Genomic DNA, 19211 nt, shown 5'->3' with positions numbered 1-19211 from the left:
AAAATCAACCGTCAGAGACCACATCTTGAATTTTGCGGGAATCGACATGATAATACATGCTCTTCAATTAACCTTGTGTGCGTAATATCACATGACCCTTCCTTCCGGTTGAAACCGGAAGTGCCTAATAATTCAAAAGTGGAAAAAGACATGAACTTGCTTTTAACGATGTTAGCCTGTGGGTGGGTTGATCTTTCCAAAAAAAATGATCGGTGACGCCATCAAGTGTTCGAGCGCCCTCTAGCGGCAGGTTAAAACATTTCAAAAACGCATTTTCAGTTGATGTCTGTGGCGAAATTTGCGGTTATCGCTTCAAACTTAATATACATAATGACCTTAATGCAGAAAAGACCTGTGCGCGAAAAAAAAATGATTACCTCATCAGACCGGAAGTTACAATGAAAATACCTCTTTTCCTTTGAAAATTGCTAAAAAATCAACTGTCAGAGATATAATTCAGTTTTGTGCTTTAAATGGCACTTTTATAATAGCTCTAAAACTTTCCAAGGTTTCGTTACAATAAATTTACTAGAAGATGCCCTGCAGCCCCCTTGAAGTTTGAAGTTGAACACGCCTACGCATTGAAACGCTCATTTAATGCCACGTACATTGTGTGTACAGCAAATGGGGATAATTGCGTACAAAGGGAAAATCCCGAAAAACAGTGTGCTGCGATTGCGTAAAAGGGAACTTCCCCTCATATGATACTCAAACATTGGTCTGGCAAAAGCGCCCAATTGGGCGCTTTTTCAAATTGGGCGCTTTTTCTAAAAACATGCGCATTGGGGTTAAGAGGGTATGGCGAGCAATATCTTGAATTGCGCAAATGGTGTGCGATTTTTACTTTTAGAGATATGAGCTATTTAATGGGTTTTTGTAACAATTGTACTAGATGAGTTTACAGTACAGCAGCATACGCGCTTGCAGATCCTCACCTGACTCTTTTTAACTATCCTCTGTATAATTACTCCACGCGCTATTTTTCAACCCTCAACCCTCAACATCAACATCAACAATCAACAATCAACATTAACATTTACATAAACAATCAACATCAATAATCAACATCAACAATCAACAGCAACATCAACAATCAACATCAACAATCAACATTAACATCAACAAACAACATCAACAATCAACATTAACATCAACAATCAACATCAACAATCAACATCAACAATCAACTCAACAATCAACATTAACATCAACAATCAACATCAACAATCAACAGCAACAATCAACAGCAACAATCAACAATCAACATTAACATCAACAATCAACAATCAACAGTCAACAACAAAAAATCGAAATCAACATCGACAACCAACATCAACAATTATCAACAATCAACATCAATAATCGTTAATCAACAACACCAATCAATTATCAACAATCGACATGAACAACCACCGTCAAATTCAATCGACCATCAACATCAATATTATCAATCAACAATCAACATAAACATAACCAACAATCAAAATCAACTATCAACATTAACAATCAACGACAACAATCAACAACAATCAACAATCAACAATGTGAAAAAGCCAAACCTCTAGCCCAACACCGTGTGTTTGTCCTCAAACTCTAGTTGTTTTTATTTCTGTGTACAAAGTCTATGGGCAAAATTAAATATTCAAAATTCTATAATAAATTAGTCGATGACGTCACCATGACATCAATCTTCGGGACACATCTTTGCTATAGGGACTATGCTTATGCCAACTTTGAATGATGTCTGACAAAGATTAATACCCAAAGTGCTGCAGAGAAAAATCGTGTACAAAGTCTATGGGATTTTTGGCGCCAAAAAGAAGGAAAAACTAGAGCTGTATGTCTGTTTGCAAACAGAACACAGGGCTTTTTTGCATTTTACAAATATTTATGTTTCGTTGGTCCTTTTGCAATCACTTTTCAGAGTGCATAATGCAGTTAAAGGTTGTTCAAAATGCTTAGAATAATTCCTAAAATATAATCTTATCACATGACGTCACATGCCCTGCAATGACGCCATCTTTGAAACCCTTTTAATGTCAATCCGATGAAAAAAGTGTGCAATTTTTGGAAGCAGAATAAAATTATAAATATTTAAAAAATCATTAAAAAACGATGACGTCATCGTGACGTCACTTCCAACATTGCATACTAGTACGATTAACTACCTACCCACCAAGTTTCATGACAATCGAACCTTTCCTTATATGTGTTTTGAAAAATCGCATTTTGATGACGTCATGATGACGTCACACATTTTTCAAAATTTTCTGCTAATACCTATTACCTAACAGACCAAATACAAAAATAATTAAGAAATTTGCATGTTGCGTTCGTGAGATATGGCTTAAAGGTCAAAAAATTCAAATATTCATATAAAATCTCAGGATGACGTTATCATAACGTCACCTCATTTTTTTACCTACAACACATCCCGGTTTAGCCACATACCAAGTTTCAACCCAATCGGACTTACAGTTCTGTAGATATAGGTTTTCAAAATATGCACGTAAATTTCCAACAACAACAAAAAAAAATAGGTGATGACGTCATCATGACCGTCAATGACGTCATAGTCTTTGCATAATTTTTGTATGAGGGTCTTCCTTGGCTGTAACTTTGATGACGATTCCAGATCGCCAAGTTGTAAAAATGGTGGCTGGAAAACGTGTAAAAAGTCAATGGGCTAAAAATCCCACTGCAGAAAAACTGCACCTTTAAATGTGTGATTTGCCTTTAAACTGAAACATTTTTATAAAATATTACTTAATATTCTGACTCTTGGGAATATTTTCAATCAAATGAAAGAGAATAAAAATACAATTTTGTTTTCCTTAATGCTGAGTATGACCATATCTCTTGCTCTATGGCATGGTTATAGACCCGTCAACGTGGCGGTATACACCGCCACGCGTTCATCTCATTGAACAGCTTTCGATCGGCAAACATCGGCGGGAATAGAATATCCGTTTGAGTCGCGCAATTTAATGAGCACTTTTTATGACCAGAACTTACACAAAACCTTATCCGCGAACTTTGAGTTGTATAGGATCTGTCATTCCAAAGAAATTTCGGGACCCAAACGAAAATTCTATTCCCGGTGATGCTGGCCGATCGAAAGCTGTTCAATGAGATGTACGCGAGGCGGTGTATACGTATACCGCCACGTTCACAGGTCTATCATATGGCATGGTGTAATTAATTCACAGTGGTTTTAAGGACAACTACCCTCTTATTTGTGTTAGTATGGTGCCTCAGAATTTCATACAGACTATACATGTCTACGAACGCGCTCTAGGATCTTTGCTACGAACAAACGTACTGTATAATGTATAGTACCCAGAACCATATATCAGCTTTCGAGGTACGACCTGCGATATACGAGCAGTTTTGTTAGCGGAAAATTTAGTGATGTTAGCAGATTGTTTTGTTTAGCTTGTATTTGTAAATGTCTGTTGGATAATGAATACTGTTTGGTATGTGAACGTTTCAGATGAAGTGTTAGGCCTAATTGTATAATTGGTGATTTTTTGACGACTGGTGACGATATGGTCACGTCACCATGGTCACGTGGATAATGTATGCAGAGCTGCATGGTGTATCACGTGGATATGTATACAAGCCACGTACCGGCCGGGTCTAGGTGTATACATGGTGTATCGTGGCCCAGGACGGGTGTACCCCACATTAATGTGGCTCAAATAGTTCACTTTTTACGTGTTGTTAACTATACTGGGATGATATGGGGGGCATGTCATGCATGTGTTTCACGAAAAGTTGACAAAATTGAGGTGAAGTCATCACGACATGAATATGATGGGATCTTTGTGTTAACATTTTTTTATTGGAAGATATACACAAACTCACAGACTCTCAGACATGACAGAGTAGTGTTTTGTAGGTCAAAAAGTAGTGAATGAAAAGAAATCGGAGTACTAGTGTAGACATGGAGCTATATAAGTGAAATTGTTCGTAGTATATGACCTGAGGCTGTCATGGCTGTTAGTGCAATCTTTAGGATGAACTGACTGACTTACATTTCCTGTATAATGATCTATGTTTCCTACCTCCATGTTGCATGCATGTTTGCTATGAACTGACATGATCTATTTTGAATTGCATGATGTAGTCAGTGAAAATGTATTAAGTGAAATTTCATGGAAGTGATTTTGTTGAACATTAATTTTTTAACTCCAGAGCGACAGGCCCTGACTTGGCACACATTTTTCTATTTTGCTCCCGAACCTGACGTCAGATTTCTAAAAATTTGCCGCGGGGGATTCCCCTATATTTTCCCCCCAACTATTTTTAAACTGAGAGCGGCGTGTCCAGGTTTGCCACAGTTTTTTTCCATTTTGGTCCCGTACCCCAACCTTCCCTACTACTCCTGCATAATGATCTATGTTTCCTACCTCCATGTTGCATGCATGTTTGCTATGAACTGACATATTCTATTTTGAATTGGATGTTGTAGTCAGTGAAAATTTATTAAGTGAAATTTCATGGAAGTCAAGTGATTTTGTTGAACATCTTTTCTCCAGATGGTTTGATCGTATTGTGTTATCTTTGAGGAATGTGGTTACTTGGTAGGCCCTAGTCTTTTGTGGCATTTTAGTTGACTCAATATGGTTACAGCGGCATACAACTGTATTGAAATGCCCCAAAGAGTATTAGGTGACTACAAAGTAGGAAGTATATGGTACATCATTTGTCAGACGTCAGACCCTTATGCATATTGACGTTCAATATTTAGAAATAGGGTGACAACTAAAGTGTTACTACTGCAATGGTATTTTTCACAAATTAAGGATTGACTATAAACAAAATAAAAGTGCCCTTTACAAATACAATAAAGTATTTACAATCTAAGCTGCTTTAGCATGATGCCAAAAGTCTGAAGATCTGTATGTTGTGTAAAGTGTGGCATGATCGCGTACGGATTCAGATGTGTATGCTGTATGCACTTTTCAACCTGCTTGACCTTTGTGTTCGACACATGTTTGCATGTGATATTTGCATGCGAGTGCATGTGATCATGTGGAAGATAACATCAATTACATAACTATGGTGGGGGAGGGGTGGGTATGCCCTCCACAGACAGATGTTCACGAGTCCTGAGTATGTTCTGGTACAAAATGGTTGAACAATACATATATGGTTTGTCTTCAGTTCTTTCCCCTCCTTTTCAAAAATGTACATACTCTTGAAGCCCACATCGCCCCCCCCCCAAGAGTGTGACTGTACATAATGTAGTTAAGTCACTTGAAAAAGGCAAATGTCTTTTGATTCTAGTTGATCATATGTCTTTTAAAATCTTGAGTATTACACAAATCTGCATGTTGTGCAAGACAAAAGGCAATTTTGTGAAGAATTGTATTGCGGTTGTTACACACTAGTTGTCACCCTAACTGTATTTATACTTCATTTACAAATGTATTTTTCTTCTTATTTTGTTTTCAGAAATGAAGAGTGTCGTGACACAATCCAAGACATCAAGTTCCTTCTGGTCTGTTTTTGTGAAGTTCGTCCAGTGTGTCTGTCCCATTAACCCTGCCCTGTCATCTCATTTCATTCCTTAGTGTGTTCAGTTCATTCCACATTCACTCCAACATTTCATCTCCTAAATATCTAATGAATAAAAGTTGTTACATGTGAGCTGAAGTTGTTATATGTGAGCTGAAGTTGTTTTATGTAAGCTGAAGTTGTTTTTTGTGAGCTAAACGTGTTCTGTGTTAAAGCTATTTTGTTATAAAGTTACAAAGCTGAAGTTGATTGCCAATTCAAAGGCAAAGATTACATGCTGAAGTTGATTGCCAATTCAAAGGCAAAGATTACTTGCTGAAGTTGATTGCCAATTCAAAGGCAAAGATTACTTGCTGAAGTTGATTGCCAATTCAAAGGCAAAGATTACATGCTGAAGTTGATTGCCAATTCAAAGGCAAAGATTACTTGCTGAAGTTGATTGCCAATTCAAAGGCAAAGATTACATGCTGAAGTTGATTGCCAATTCAAAGGCAAAGATTACTTGCTGAAGTTGATTGCCAATTCAAAGGCAAAGATTACTTGCTGAAGTTGATTGCCAATTCAAAGGCAAAGATTACATGCTGAAGTTGATTGCCAATTCAAAGGCAAAGATTACTTGCTGAAGTTGATTGCCAATTCAAAGGCAAAGATTACTTGCTGAAGTTGATTGCCAATTCAAAGGCAAAGATTACATGCTGAAGTTGATTGCCAATTCAAAGGCAAAGATTACTTGCTGAAGTTGATTGCCAATTCAAAGGCAAAGATTACTTGCTGAAGTTGATTGCCAATTCAAAGGCAAAGATTACTTGCTGAAGTTGATTGCCAATTCAAAGGCAAAGATTACTTGCTGAAGTTGATTGCCAATTCAAAGGCAAAGATTACTTGCTGAAGTTGATTGCCAATTCAAAGGCAAAGATTACTTGCTGAAGTTGATTGCCAATTCAAAGGCAAAGATTACTTGCTGAAGTTGATTGCCAATTCAAAGGCAAAGATTACTTGCTGAAGTTGATTGCCAATTCAAAGGCAAAGATTACTTGCTGAAGTTGATTGCCAATTCAAAGGCAACGATTACTTGCTGAAGCTGATTGTCAATTCTGAGCTAAAGATTACAAAACTGAAGTTGATTGTCAATTTGTTGCCAAAGATGACAAAGTTGAAGTTAGTTAATGTTTTCAAGGTAACCTCAAGATTTATATCAGGGGATGTGTGGAAACCAAATTTTCAACAAGAATCAAAGTGTGGACAAAATGCAATCCCATTGTGTATCATTGAGTTCATACAAGAACGTACAGGCATGCTTGAGTCTAATGCTGAACATGTGTTTGAATCAGAACCTGTGTACATGTTTGTTCCTGTGGCAGATGTTGAAAGACATGTGAATCGATGGAAGAAGTGGAGAATCAACAACATGACCACAAAGAGATTTGAAACAGCAGAAAGCAGTGCGAAGGTTGAAGGCCAGTGGGCAAACATGCTGCAGTAGACATCACGTATAAAAAGAAAATCAGAAGATGTGAACGAAGACAAGCATTGCATAGGTTGAGGAATGGCAAGGTCATTAAACAGCGTATGAGTAAGGAAGAGAAAAGGAACCATGAGAAAACACAAAAGAGTATGCAGAGTCACACAAAAAGAAGTCTGTCTTATGTTATCAAGTAAATGAAAAATAAAGAGCATAGCCAAAAAAGGAAGTCGATCAAACATAAGAATGAACAGGTCTTGTTGAAGAGAAGTAAATGTTCAGATGGACTAAATGGGAATATAGGAAGGAAACTTAACAAGAGATGTTGAGATGTTGTAGTGTTGAGAAGTCAGCAGTTATGGATGTGAATCGTTCTATAAACGAAGTACAAGTCAAGCAATGTTGGTTGTGTGATCAAGTGGCTAGTGAACACGATCAAGTTGTGCAGTGTGATACTTGTAAAATCTACTATCATGTCAATTGTATGGGATTTGCAAACATTCAGTCTGTGCTTGCAAGCAAATCCGTAGCATGGCTGTGTCTAAAATGTGGGAGGTGTACCTACAATGACTCTTTGTTGTATGATCTTGACATTCCGACAGATGAGAACAAATTCGAGATGCCATCATCTGAAGTGTACACGGAGGAAGCAGCTGTTGAGTCATGCACTGAATGTGTTTCTAGCACACAAGAGCACATTTAAGTTTCAACTGTACATAGAAATGAAGGTGAGGAACAGGCAGGCAATGAAAAAATTGAGCATGTAGATAACATGGACTGCAAACATGCATGTTTAAATACAGGTGAAAGATGTTGCATTGTTCAGCAGACTGGAGGTTATTTTTTACGCAGCAAGAAAAGTACTAATGCTGAGATTAGTTGTAGTAGTGGAAAGGATAAGAATGAGGAAAATCAAGACAATGTACAGAGGACAAGAGGTCAGTCTGCAAGGAAAAGTAGAGATGTTATTGGCAAAAGTAGAAGGAAAGAGCGAGTGTTCATACAGAATGAAAAGAACAGTGTTGAGAAAATTAAGTCCAAAAGAAAAGCTGGAGACAACATGGAAGATTTAGCACAAGATTGTGACAAGAAAAAACTCAGAGCCAAAATACATGTATGTACATGTAGTAGTAAACACAGTTGCTCTTGTAAAGACAATCAAAGATTAATGAGACTAAAGAAATAAGATGTATTCAAGGTAGCTTCCATCAAGGTGATCTCAGATTTGCGGAACTGGCTGGAAGACAATGTGTTTGTATGAGCCTGTGTGAAATCCTCTATAGCCGAATTAAGCCGTTAAATATGTGGAGTTGCAAAGACGTGGATTTTGTGTTGAACACTGGCAATGAATTGTACAGTTGTTTTTCTCGCAGCTCTACAATGATGAATGAATATTTGTTAATCAGTGAGTTGCCTGATAAGATAAATGCATTTGGTAAATGTTTCCACATGAAGATTGCTGAATCTGTTTCTGGCACTTTTGCAGAAGAAGGACATCTGACTGAGTTCAATATGATTCCGTTGAGTAGGGTAGTAGAGCAGACAATTCAGAAATACTGTTTTATTTGTTTCAAAGGCAACACATTTGCAGTAATTGCTAAAGATGGAATGTATTACATTTTTGATTCACATTCTAGAAATCAGCATGGACATCAGCACAGTGAAGGCAGAAGCTTGCTCAAATGTTTGTCATCATGGCAAGGTGTGTGCAGGTATTGTACTGAACTTGGAAAGTCTATGAATGTCAGTGACAATGAATAGTTTGAAATTACAGGTGTTACTGTCTGGGTAGATGATGTCAGTATCTGTAATGATGGTGAAACTGTCAGTGGAAGCAGTGAACCATCTTGTAGTAATGTACAAAGAAAAGAACAGAGTGAACGTGATGTAGAAATTATACATTCTTATCAACCAGTCAATTTGAAATTTGTTCCATTAGATTATGACCATAAGATTGCATTGTGTCAAAAATATGGTCTGACAACATTTTGTCTAGATGCTCATGAAATTCCCGTGAGATGTGAGCAGTTGAGTAAACCTGATTCTATAAAGACAATCCAAGGTGATGGTAACTGTTTCTACAGAGCTATTAGTTATGCTATATCAGGGACTGAAGATAATCATATGTTACTGAGATTGGCAATTGTTCATCATTTGTTGGAGAATGCAGCTTTGTTCAAGGGATATCTACGTGAAGGTTATACAACAGTGGAAGACTATGTAATGAGGGAGCGATTGTGTTATCATGGTACATGGGTTACTGAGGTCGAAATCATTGTAACAGCACACATGTTGGATGTCGGTATTTATACGTATGATAATGTTAATAAGTGGTATTTATTTTCAAATAGATATATATGTCCAGCCAGTAGTACTGATACCGGTAGTTCTGTAAAGTCATGAATTTATTTGTATCACAAGAATCAATACATTACGATTTAGTGACAAGAGTACGTGGGTTCAGAAGAAAGGTTCTAGACAATAATGAGAAGCATGATAGAAATTCATCCAAAACACCAGTGTTGAAAACTTCAAAGAGACGTAAACGTGCAAACTTAAGGATGAGGCAAAAATCTGATAGAGACCGTCAAAGAAAAAGATATCAAAGAAAGAAAGATGAACAAAATGAAGAGCATGTACAAAAACACAAAGTAAAGAGTGACTGCAGGGAGAAAAAGGAGTGTGCAAAAAAAGAAAAATACCATAAATGTGTGGAATACAGACAAGGTGCTATTGAGTATGGCCAAAAAAGATACAGAGAGAATGCAGCAAAGATTACTGGAGTCATGAGGCAAAAATACCATGAGAATAAAGTGTATAAACAACAAAAGATAAATACTGCAAAAACAAAATACGACAATGATATATCATATAGAAATGGTCTTATAAAATCTATGAAAAAGAAGTACCACAGTGATGTATCATATAGAAATGGCCTTATTAAATCTATGAAAAAGAAGTACCATAGTGATATATCATATAGAAATGGCCTTATTAAATCTATGAAAAAGAAGTACCATAGTGATATATCATGAGAATAAAGTGTATAAACTACAAAAGATTAATACTGCAAAAACAAAATACGACAATGATATATCATATAGAAATGGTCTTATAAAATCTATGAAAAAGAAGTACCACAGTGATGTATCATATAGAAATGGCCTTATTAAATCTATGAAAAAGAAGTACCATAGTGATATATCATATAGAAATGGCTTATTAAATCTATGACAAAGAAGTACCTCAGTGATGTATCATATAGAAATGATCTCATTAAATCTATGAAAAAGAAGTACCATAGTGATTTATCCTACAGAAATGCTCTTATTAAATCTATTTAAAAGAAGTACTCTTTGAACAAATTATATAGGATGAAAGTGATACATTTTCAGAAAGCTAAATATCACAGGGATCAGCGTTATCGTGAGAATATGAAGCAAATGAATAATCAACGAGCAAATAGAAAGAGAGCAAGTCAACGTATTATGGGCAACGTAATAAGAAATTGGAGGCAAGATGTATCATCAGGACCTGAATACATATGTGCAGTTTGTCATAAACTCCTTTTTCGAAAGCACGTGGTAAAGTGTAATCAAGACAAATATAAATGTGTTGATAGCATATCTGGTAAGTTTTTGCATACATGTGAAGCCATCAGAAACTGTGGTGATGCGTGTCGTGTGTCAAAATCAAGTAGATCAAGTTTGTGGATTTGCTTTACATGTCATAGAAAATTGCTTCAGAATAAGATACCAGCAGAAGCTTGTGCAAACAATTTGGCATTGGAAGAGATCCCTGAGGAATTGAGCTGTTTGAATACATTGGAGGAACATCTGATTGAAATTAATGTAGCATTTATGAAAATGATGGCTTTACCCAGAGGAGGTCAGAATGCTGTGCATGGGCCAGTTGTATGTGTACCATCAAATATTTCAGAAACAGTAACATCATTACCTAGATGTGGAAATAACAATCATTTAATCAAAGTTAAGTTGAAGAGAAAATTGTCATTCAAAGGATACTACCAGTATCAATATGTCAGCAGAGAACATGTTGAGCGTGCACTACGTTATCTAAAGGAGCATAATGAATCGTATAGTGCAATTGAGATTAACTGTGAATGGGACAATCCTTTGAAAGATAAACATGAAATCCAAGAAGAGAATGAATCTGATAATTCAAGTGAAAGTGATGAAGACACTGATGTGGACACAGATGAAGAACGTCTGACAGGCATTGTTTACGATACATGTTTGCAGCCAGTTAACATTGCTCAAGATGCTTTGGATCAAGATTTTGACGATATCATGTGTGTTGCCACTTGTGAACGAAATACCCCAGTCAGAGTGTTAATGGAGAAAGCTAATGAGGCCAAATGTTTCCCAGCCTTATTTCCAACAGGCACCCCTATTTTCAGTGATGATCGTGATGGGAAATTGAGTCTGTCTAGATATTTTCATAATAGGTTAATGAATGCAGATAATGGATTTGCAAGAAATATTCAGTACATCTTCTATGCTCAGTGTCTGTCAGAAATCCAACAAGTAATGTCAAAAGTTTTAATTGCAATGCGTCAGAGTTCAGGCAAAGTACACTGTGCTGAAGGTGTAAATGCTAGCATGATTAAAGATAAAGATCAACTGAGAGATATTTTACAGTCTGATAGTGGTTATAGGTTCTTGAAACCAATCAGAGGTACACCCCCATACTGGCAAGCAACTCAAAAAGATGTCATGGCTATAATTAGACAGCTTGGAATACCTACATGGTTTTGCTCATTTTCTGTAGCTGATATGAGATGGTGTGAAATCATAAACACAATATTGAGGCACCAGTGTTCACTTCAGATGATGGCATCTCAAATTTGTTCTCATTAGTCGGAATGCCAAGATCATACAACAAAGAGTCATTGTAGGTACACCTCCCACATTTTAGACACAGCCATGCTACGGATTTGCTTGCAAGCACAGACTGAATGTTTGCAAATCCCATACAATTGACATGATATTAGATTTTACAAGTATCACTGTAGCGGCAGCACTAAATCAATTTCGAGGTGCAGTCTTTTAGGTGTTCGTAGTGCTACTACTAGGGGTTTCGCAGGGGGTCACAGGTCACATCTAGGTCACAGGTCACATCTAGGTCAAAGGTCGGTAACTAAGGAGTAAACAAGGGTCTCTACAGAAGCCCTTTGATTATAACATCTCGCATTTATTCCATGAACATGATGAAAATGATTCGCAAGTCTTCCATGAAATGGTTCGCAGTGGCTTGTGAAATAATCCGCAGTGGCTTCGTGAAAACTGTGAATATATAAACAAAGTAAATATCCTTAAGTTCACAGAGTGTTACATGAATTATAAAAGCATCGTACATAAATCATCACTTAATCGAAATTCCTAAATTCAATGGTTAAACATATACGAAAATCACACTCAATTTTGAACTATAGAATGTCAAAACTGATCGCAGAATTATCTATAAAATGAATCAAATATATGGTTTACACTTCTTTCTCAAGAATTACAAGAGTCTCTAAATTACCTCCTTGCATCCTTTCCCTCTTATTTCAGTTTGTTGGGTCTCAAAAGAGACAAAACCTCAAGTGATTCTCAGAAAATATCGTCCAAAGATGTCTGACATGAAGGGATTTTACATGTGCTAATGTGTGTTTGTTCGTGGCTAAGTTGTGTTCTCCAAAGTCATCTGAAAGAGGGCGCTATACACAAATGCAAACATGTGAATACATTAACATGGCTCCCCAAATTAGTGTAACTAATTTACAATCAGAAGTTATAGTAATCTAGACTCGTCTTGATCAACATTGTGAACATGCACTGATTAGACTAAAATGCAAAAATTACATGGTAACTGCTCCTTTAAGTTGTCTGAGTACATTGTACAAACATACAATAAATCATCTTTAAAGCCTCTTACTGGTAATCAGTTACCTTCGAACAAGATAAACTATCAAATTTCTAAACTCAAGTACTTTAAACAACAATAAACTAACAGGTTATCTAAGCATACAACTACTAAACACAACATGTATGTTGAAGCTTCTCAGGGCTCCTCGTCGGGGATTCCCCTGGTCTCCAAGTCCTCCACAAGTAAGACTAGCTTCTGGATGGGACGCTCCAGGAACTTCTCAGAATGGACTCGCTTTCCCTTGTCGTCCAAGTGGGGGTCACCAATAGCGAGTTTGACCCTCCTTACATGATTGTCCTCGCCTGGGAACACCTGAGCAATCCGAGCAAGCAACCATTGATTGCGAGGAAGATTCTCGTCTTTGATGATGACAATGTCCCCAATGTGAAGGGCATCCTGTGGTCGTATCCACTTTTGACGCAGTTGGAGGTTTTGAATAAACTTCTTCCTCCATCGTGACCAAAACTCATTCGTTAAGTATTGAACTCGACGCCATCGTTTGCGGGAGTATATGTCAGTACGCTGGAACCTTCCAGGCGGTGGCAAGATGATAGTAGATTTCATCGTCAACAGGTGATTTGGGGTAAGTGGCGCAAGCGAAGTTGGGTCATTCAAGTTGTCCACTGTAAGAGGTCTACTGTTAACAATTGCAGCTGCTTCACACATCAGTGTTCTCAAAGACTCGTCATCAAGCTGAGAGCCTGCCTGATGCATCAGTGGTCCCAGAACTCTACGCACCGAACGTATTTGTCGTTCCCATGCTCCTCCTGTATGGCTGGCTGATGGAGCATTCATCTTGACTTCATAGTGGCTGTAATCGCATCCCTCCTTCAGGAGAAACTGCCTCGCAGAGCCATGGTCCATTTCAGCGACAGCTTCTTTGAGCTCGGACTCTGCCCCAATGAAGTTCGTGCCTCTATCAGATCTCAGCTGTCGTATGGGCCCACGAATGGAAATGAATCTCCGTACAGCATTGATGAAGGAGTCTGAGCTGAGACTTGCTGCTGTTTCGATGTGAATGGCACGTGTTGCCATGCACGTGAAGAGAACTCCGTATTTCTTTAATTCCTTTCTTCCTTCTTTGATATACCAAGGACCAAAGAAGTCCACGCCACAGTTGGTAAATGGTGGTGCCGGTTCGAGACGGTCTTCCGGCAGGTCCGCCATCTTCTGCTCTTGAACTTGGCCGAAGAGCTTCCTGCATCGTACGCATTTGGATATGTAGTAGGAAACAGCCGAGCTACAGCCAATAATCCAAAAGCCATTCATTCGGATTTGATTCACGGTCATGCCCCGACCCTGATGTTGGGTTTGCTGATGGCAATGTCGAATGATCAATTCGGTGATGTGGTGCTTTCTGGGCAAGACAGCTGGGTGTTTGAAGTTAGAAGGAAACCCAGCCCTTCTAATGCGGCCTCCAACTCGCAGAATGTTGTCAGCATCCAGAAATGGGTCCAATTTGTAGAGACAACTCTTAGTCTTCATGACTTTGTTACGCTCTCGAACCTTGGATCTGCTAGGGTTGTCGCTGTTGGCCTTGAGAGATTGCATGATTTTGATTTCCTCTGCAAAGGCTTCTTTCTGCACCAGTCTCAGGATTTCTAGTTCCGCTTGGCACATGTCCTCTACCATCACAGGTTTGTAGAGAGGAACCGCATCTTTTCGTAGAGCCTGGATCGAATTTGGCTGTGGTTTCATCAGGAGAGACTTGAACTTCAGACAAGTCGCTACAGCTCTCTTGGCTTGATGCCATTCAGAGAAACGCTCAAGACGTTCAAGCTCGAATGTCTGCTTCGCAGTCTGTGTAGCAAGGCTCTTGACCTTCTTCACTTCCGGATCCTCTGGAGATATGGTTGGACTGCTGGCTTCGATTGTGATAGGATCCTGCTCTTCCCACAGAAAGTTGGGTCCAACAAGCCACCTTGATCTGTTCATCAATTCCTCAACTCCAAGACCCCTTGATCCGTCATCTGCCGGATTAACATCTGTAGCAACATGTCGCCACTGGGAAGGCTTGGTGTGGTCTCTGATACGCTGTACCCGATTCGCAACAAAAACATGGAATCTCCGTGCATCATTGGCAATGTAACCCAACACTACCCTACTGTCGGTCCAGAAGACCTCATAGACATTCTCATACTCGAGCTCCTTCTGTAACAGAGCACTGACACGGACTGACACCACCGCAGCTGTTAGCTCAAGGCGTGGCACAGAAACTGGCTTCAGAGGACAAACTCTGCATTTCCCCATGATGAGGCTGCAGTGTACTCTTCGCTGGTCATCGGTGAGTCTCAGGTATGAACATTGGGCATAGCCAGTGGTACTCGCATCAGAGAAATGATGAATCTCTACTGATTCAACACGACCAAAATTCTCCGGAAGAAAGCATCGTCGCATCTTGAAGTTCTCTAAAAGAGCCAAATCACTCCTCCACCGTTCCCAAGTTGGCCGTAAGGATTCAGGAAGTGGATCATCCCACTCTGCCTGATTTCTGCACAGCTCCTGTAATATCTGCTTACCAACCAACAGAACAGGACTCACAAATCCAAGAGGATCATATACCGAACTGATCGTGGAAAGGATTCCTCGTCTTGTGAGTGGTTGGTCCTTCAGAATGATTTGAAACTGGAATGTGTCCGACTCGATACACCAGTGGACGCCAAGTGCTTGCTCGATGGGGAGAGAGTCGTGACGCAAGTCAAGATCCTTGATTCCTTTGGCACGATCCTGTGGCGAAACTGCTTCCATCACTTCTCGTGAATTGGAGACAAACTTATGCAATCGCAAACCACCTCTGCCACAGAGATCCTTGGTGTTCGTTATCAAAGTTCGCAGCTGCAGAACCACATTCTTCTTCATAGCTGTTCGCAATTTGTTTGAGACCAAAGTTCGCACACCCAGGGGACGATGCCGCACCAAACAGATGGACATTCATCTGGAACTCCTTTGGTTCAGCTTCAGGGTCTCCCTTTTCCCACCACAAGAATTGAAGGAACTTCCGGTGATCTGGAATCACATAGAACTGGTAGAACATTTGCTCTATATCGCACATAAAGGCGATCGGTTGTTGTCGGAACCTACATAGGACACCCACAAGTGTGTTGGTCAGGTCAGGACCCTGTAGGAGATAGTCATTCAATGACTTTCCTTCAAACTTGGCACTGCAGTCAAAGACCACTCTGATTTTCTCAGGTTTTTTTCGGATGGTAGACACCATGATGGGGTATGTACCATACACAGTCATCAGAGACATGAAGCTCGGAATCAGGAACCTTCTGAGCATAGCCACTCTTGATGATGTTATCCATGAAGGCATTGTACTCGCTGTGATACTGCGGGTTCTTCTTGAACCGGCCCTTTAGCTGCTTGAGACGCTGAAGAGCTTGAATCTTGTTGTTTGGAAGGTTAGGTTCTGCTTCCTTGAAGGGTAACGGCATAACGAAGTGACCGTCGCATTTTTGATGAATACCCTCCTCCATCTTGGTCAAGAACTTACGGTCGTCTTGAGACAGTGCAATCTCGTCTGACTTTCGCTCGGAGAAGTCTAGTTCCATCATTTGTGCAACTTCGTAGGGACTGACCATCTCCTTTACACGACTTCTGAAGGAGAATTGAATGTTATCAACATTCTCTTCTGTACATCCCTTTGGACTTTCACCAACTGTCAAAAACGATGGTACTTCATGGATCAGAATTCTGTGACTCACACCGATAGGATCACAGTCGTCGACTTCGCACTGGTTGGGGTCTACAATACCGACGATGCCCCAGCCAAGGTCGGTTCTTTGACCATATGGTCCATTGTTGACAGGAGGAACGACATCACGAGGTGCCAAGGCACGCGGACAATTATAGCCGATGAGAATGCCTACTTCGCAGTCAGTCGAAGGCATCAACAAATCAGCAAGCTTCTCCAAGTGTGGCCACTTCCTGGCCATCTCTGAGGTCGGGATATGAGAACGGTTGGCTGGCATTATTTCCCTTGAGTATGCAGCTGGTAGCGAAATCTTTAGATGGCTGTCGAACCCACGCACTATCAGCCCATCTATCTTTCTGCTTGCTACCTTCTGATCCTCCGCAAACATGGTGGACAGCAGTAAATTGACCTCGGTACCCTGTAGATCCAATGCCTCGTATGTGCTGTCCAAAATGAATGTCGTATCTGACTGAGTGTCCAAGAGCGCATAGACCAGCCTCTCTTTCTCCGGTTTATCACGATGTGAGACCCATACTGGGACGATCATCGAACTTTTACAGCAGTTGCTCGTTCCACTAAGATGACTAACACCTGTGTGGGAGCTGACAGATGTTTGCTGCTTCTCAGAATTCTGCTGAGGATTTCTTCCACCTTCTGTGGGTTTCTCTGTCTTTCTTATGTCTCCATGAAGAGCTGTCGGATGAGACTTTGCACAGGTTTTGCACGTGGCTCTCCGTTTGCAGTGCTTTGACATATGCCCTTGGCTAAGACATCCGAAACAAAGCCCCTTTTTCATCGCAAAAGTCTTGCGCTCTTCCAATGGCTGTTTCAGAAATTCCCAGCAATCGCCCAAGTTGTGATTCTTGCTACAGAGAAGGCAGGACCTTTGATTCTGGATCCCCCTTCCTGTGTTGCTGTTCTTTGTTGCCTCATTCGCACTGGTTGAAAAGGAACTCCCTCCTGGGGTTCTTTTCCTTTCACCTTTGTCGTTTTGTCTGTCTTGTCCCCTGAGTCCTTGTATCGAAGTCACAGGGTCGCATGCAATCTTGGCCTCCAGTTGCATGAACTTTACAAAGTCGCTGAATGGAGGATACTTCTTCTGTTTTTCTTTGAACTCCACAGCCTTTCTAGCCCATTTGTTGATCAACCAGTCAGGGAGCTTGACAAGTACTTTTCTGTTCTCTCTTTCGTCATCGAGTACCTGGAGGCTACCAATTGTCTCCATAGCCACCTGGCACTGACCGAGGAAGTCAGCAAGATTTCGCATCCCAGTTCCATCACGAGGAGAGATCTTGGGCCATGATTCCAGCTTGTTGCGGAAAGCGTTGGCAACAACAAAGGGATCTCCAAATCTCTTCTCAAGAAGCTCCTTTGCCTTGTCAAATGCATCGTCAGTTGAGAGGAAGAAGTAGCCCTCTATGGACTCCTTCACAGTTCCACCCAGGTACTTTTGTAGGTAGTGGAGTCTCTCTGAGCGTGGGATGCCCCTTTGTTCGATGAGTATTTCGAAGGCACGCTTCCATCTTGGATACTTAAGGGGGTCGCCAGTAAATACACCAGGCTCTGGCGTCGGTAGACGACTCAGGTTTATCTGCTCTGCAAACGTCTTTGTGAGATCTTGCAGCGTAGTCTGTGGACTGGGCGTTCTCAACTCGTTTTTGATCTGCTGCTGTGATGTACTAGAGTCTTGGTCTGGCTGTGGAATTTCCGGTGTTCCTACTGGTGAGACTGACTTTACTGCAGACTCATCCGCTCCATGAGTAGCGTTCGGGGTAGGCAGGGATTTGATGTATTCTTCTACTAGTGAAGTTTGGCTGTCTGTTTCCTTCACGGCATCAGTCACAATTTCAGCATATTCTTCTCGTTCTGCTTGCTCGATGGCCTTTAACCTTGCTTCGGTTTCATGCAGGTCTGTCAAAGTTTGGATTTTCTTGAGTTCAGCTTGTTGCCGTTCGACCTCTGCTCTCTGTTTTCCTTCAACATCTGCAAACTCAAGCCTCGCTTTCAAGGCAGCTGCCTCGGCAGCAAGCGTTGCCTTGACCGAAACTCCTGAAAATCTTGATTGCCTTGAAGATCTGGTGGCTCTTGAATGTCCGCTGAGGCGTTCTTCTTTGCTCAAGATATGATCTCTAATTTGCTGAAGAAGCTGTGGGTTGCAGAGTATTGATGTCAGTTCACTAGAGGGGGGTTGCGCATCTGGTGTTTCCGGAATTTCTGGTGTAGGAACGAGGAAGGGTGTAGGCGAAGACTGCTTTCGTTCTTCTGTTGAGTCAGCCATGGCGTACAGAACACATGTACTGATGTAGACTTACATGTATATCAAGTTTCAAAACTTAATCATCAAATAGTTAATACTATCTAGTATGTAACTCTTTGCTCAAATTCAATGGGTGTAAAATCAACAAAAGGTACAATTATAAACACAAATAAATTTGTGCAATCTACTTGTATCACCAAATCCAACTTACATGTAAAACAATTGCATATACACCATGTATGTTCAATGGTACACACCTATGTACATGTACATGTACATGTAACTAGCACTACACATGTACATGCAATACTTGTAGTAAAATACACTTCGCACGTGAACGG

The 19211-nt window shown here is 40.1% G+C and overlaps 2 protein-coding genes across 2 annotated transcripts; both read right to left on the bottom strand.

Annotated features, from left to right (window-relative positions):
* Positions 1-13051: 13051 nt before the first annotated feature.
* On the bottom strand, positions 13052-15664 carry LOC119742702. Its single transcript, XM_038218869.1, has one exon. It carries the CDS (start codon positions 15662-15664, stop codon positions 13052-13054), a length of 2613 nt encoding a protein of 870 aa, XP_038074797.1.
* A 25-nt stretch (positions 15665-15689) lies between these two features.
* On the bottom strand, positions 15690-18891 carry LOC119742701. The gene is made up of 2 exons (XM_038218868.1): positions 16148-18891; positions 15690-15993 (listed from the first exon to the last, which is right to left on the bottom strand). The coding sequence occupies exons 1-2, from the start codon at positions 18889-18891 to the stop codon at positions 15690-15692; spliced, it is 3048 nt and encodes a 1015-aa protein (XP_038074796.1).
* Positions 18892-19211: the final 320 nt, after the last annotated feature.

This window comes from Patiria miniata, unplaced genomic scaffold (assembly GCF_015706575.1).
Source record: "Patiria miniata isolate m_02_andy unplaced genomic scaffold, ASM1570657v1 HiC_scaffold_6, whole genome shotgun sequence".
NCBI classification, from domain to species: domain Eukaryota; kingdom Metazoa; phylum Echinodermata; class Asteroidea; order Valvatida; family Asterinidae; genus Patiria; species Patiria miniata.
This window is presented reverse-complemented; position numbering and strand designations above follow the sequence as displayed.

What these genes read in the sequence shown, in the direction of transcription:
- LOC119742702 (XM_038218869.1), bottom strand. Translation starts at nt 15,664, where the DNA reads ATGGAAGCAGTTTCGCCACAGGATCGTGCCAAAGGAATCAAGGATCTT.
- LOC119742701 (XM_038218868.1), bottom strand. Translation starts at nt 18,891, where the DNA reads ATGGCTGACTCAACAGAAGAACGAAAGCAGTCTTCGCCTACACCCTTC. An exon ending in GTCTCTGATGACTGTGTATG is followed by an intron (nt 15,994 to 16,147) that starts GTACATACCCCA and finishes TGTCCTATGTAG; the next exon opens with GTTCCGACAACAACCGATCG.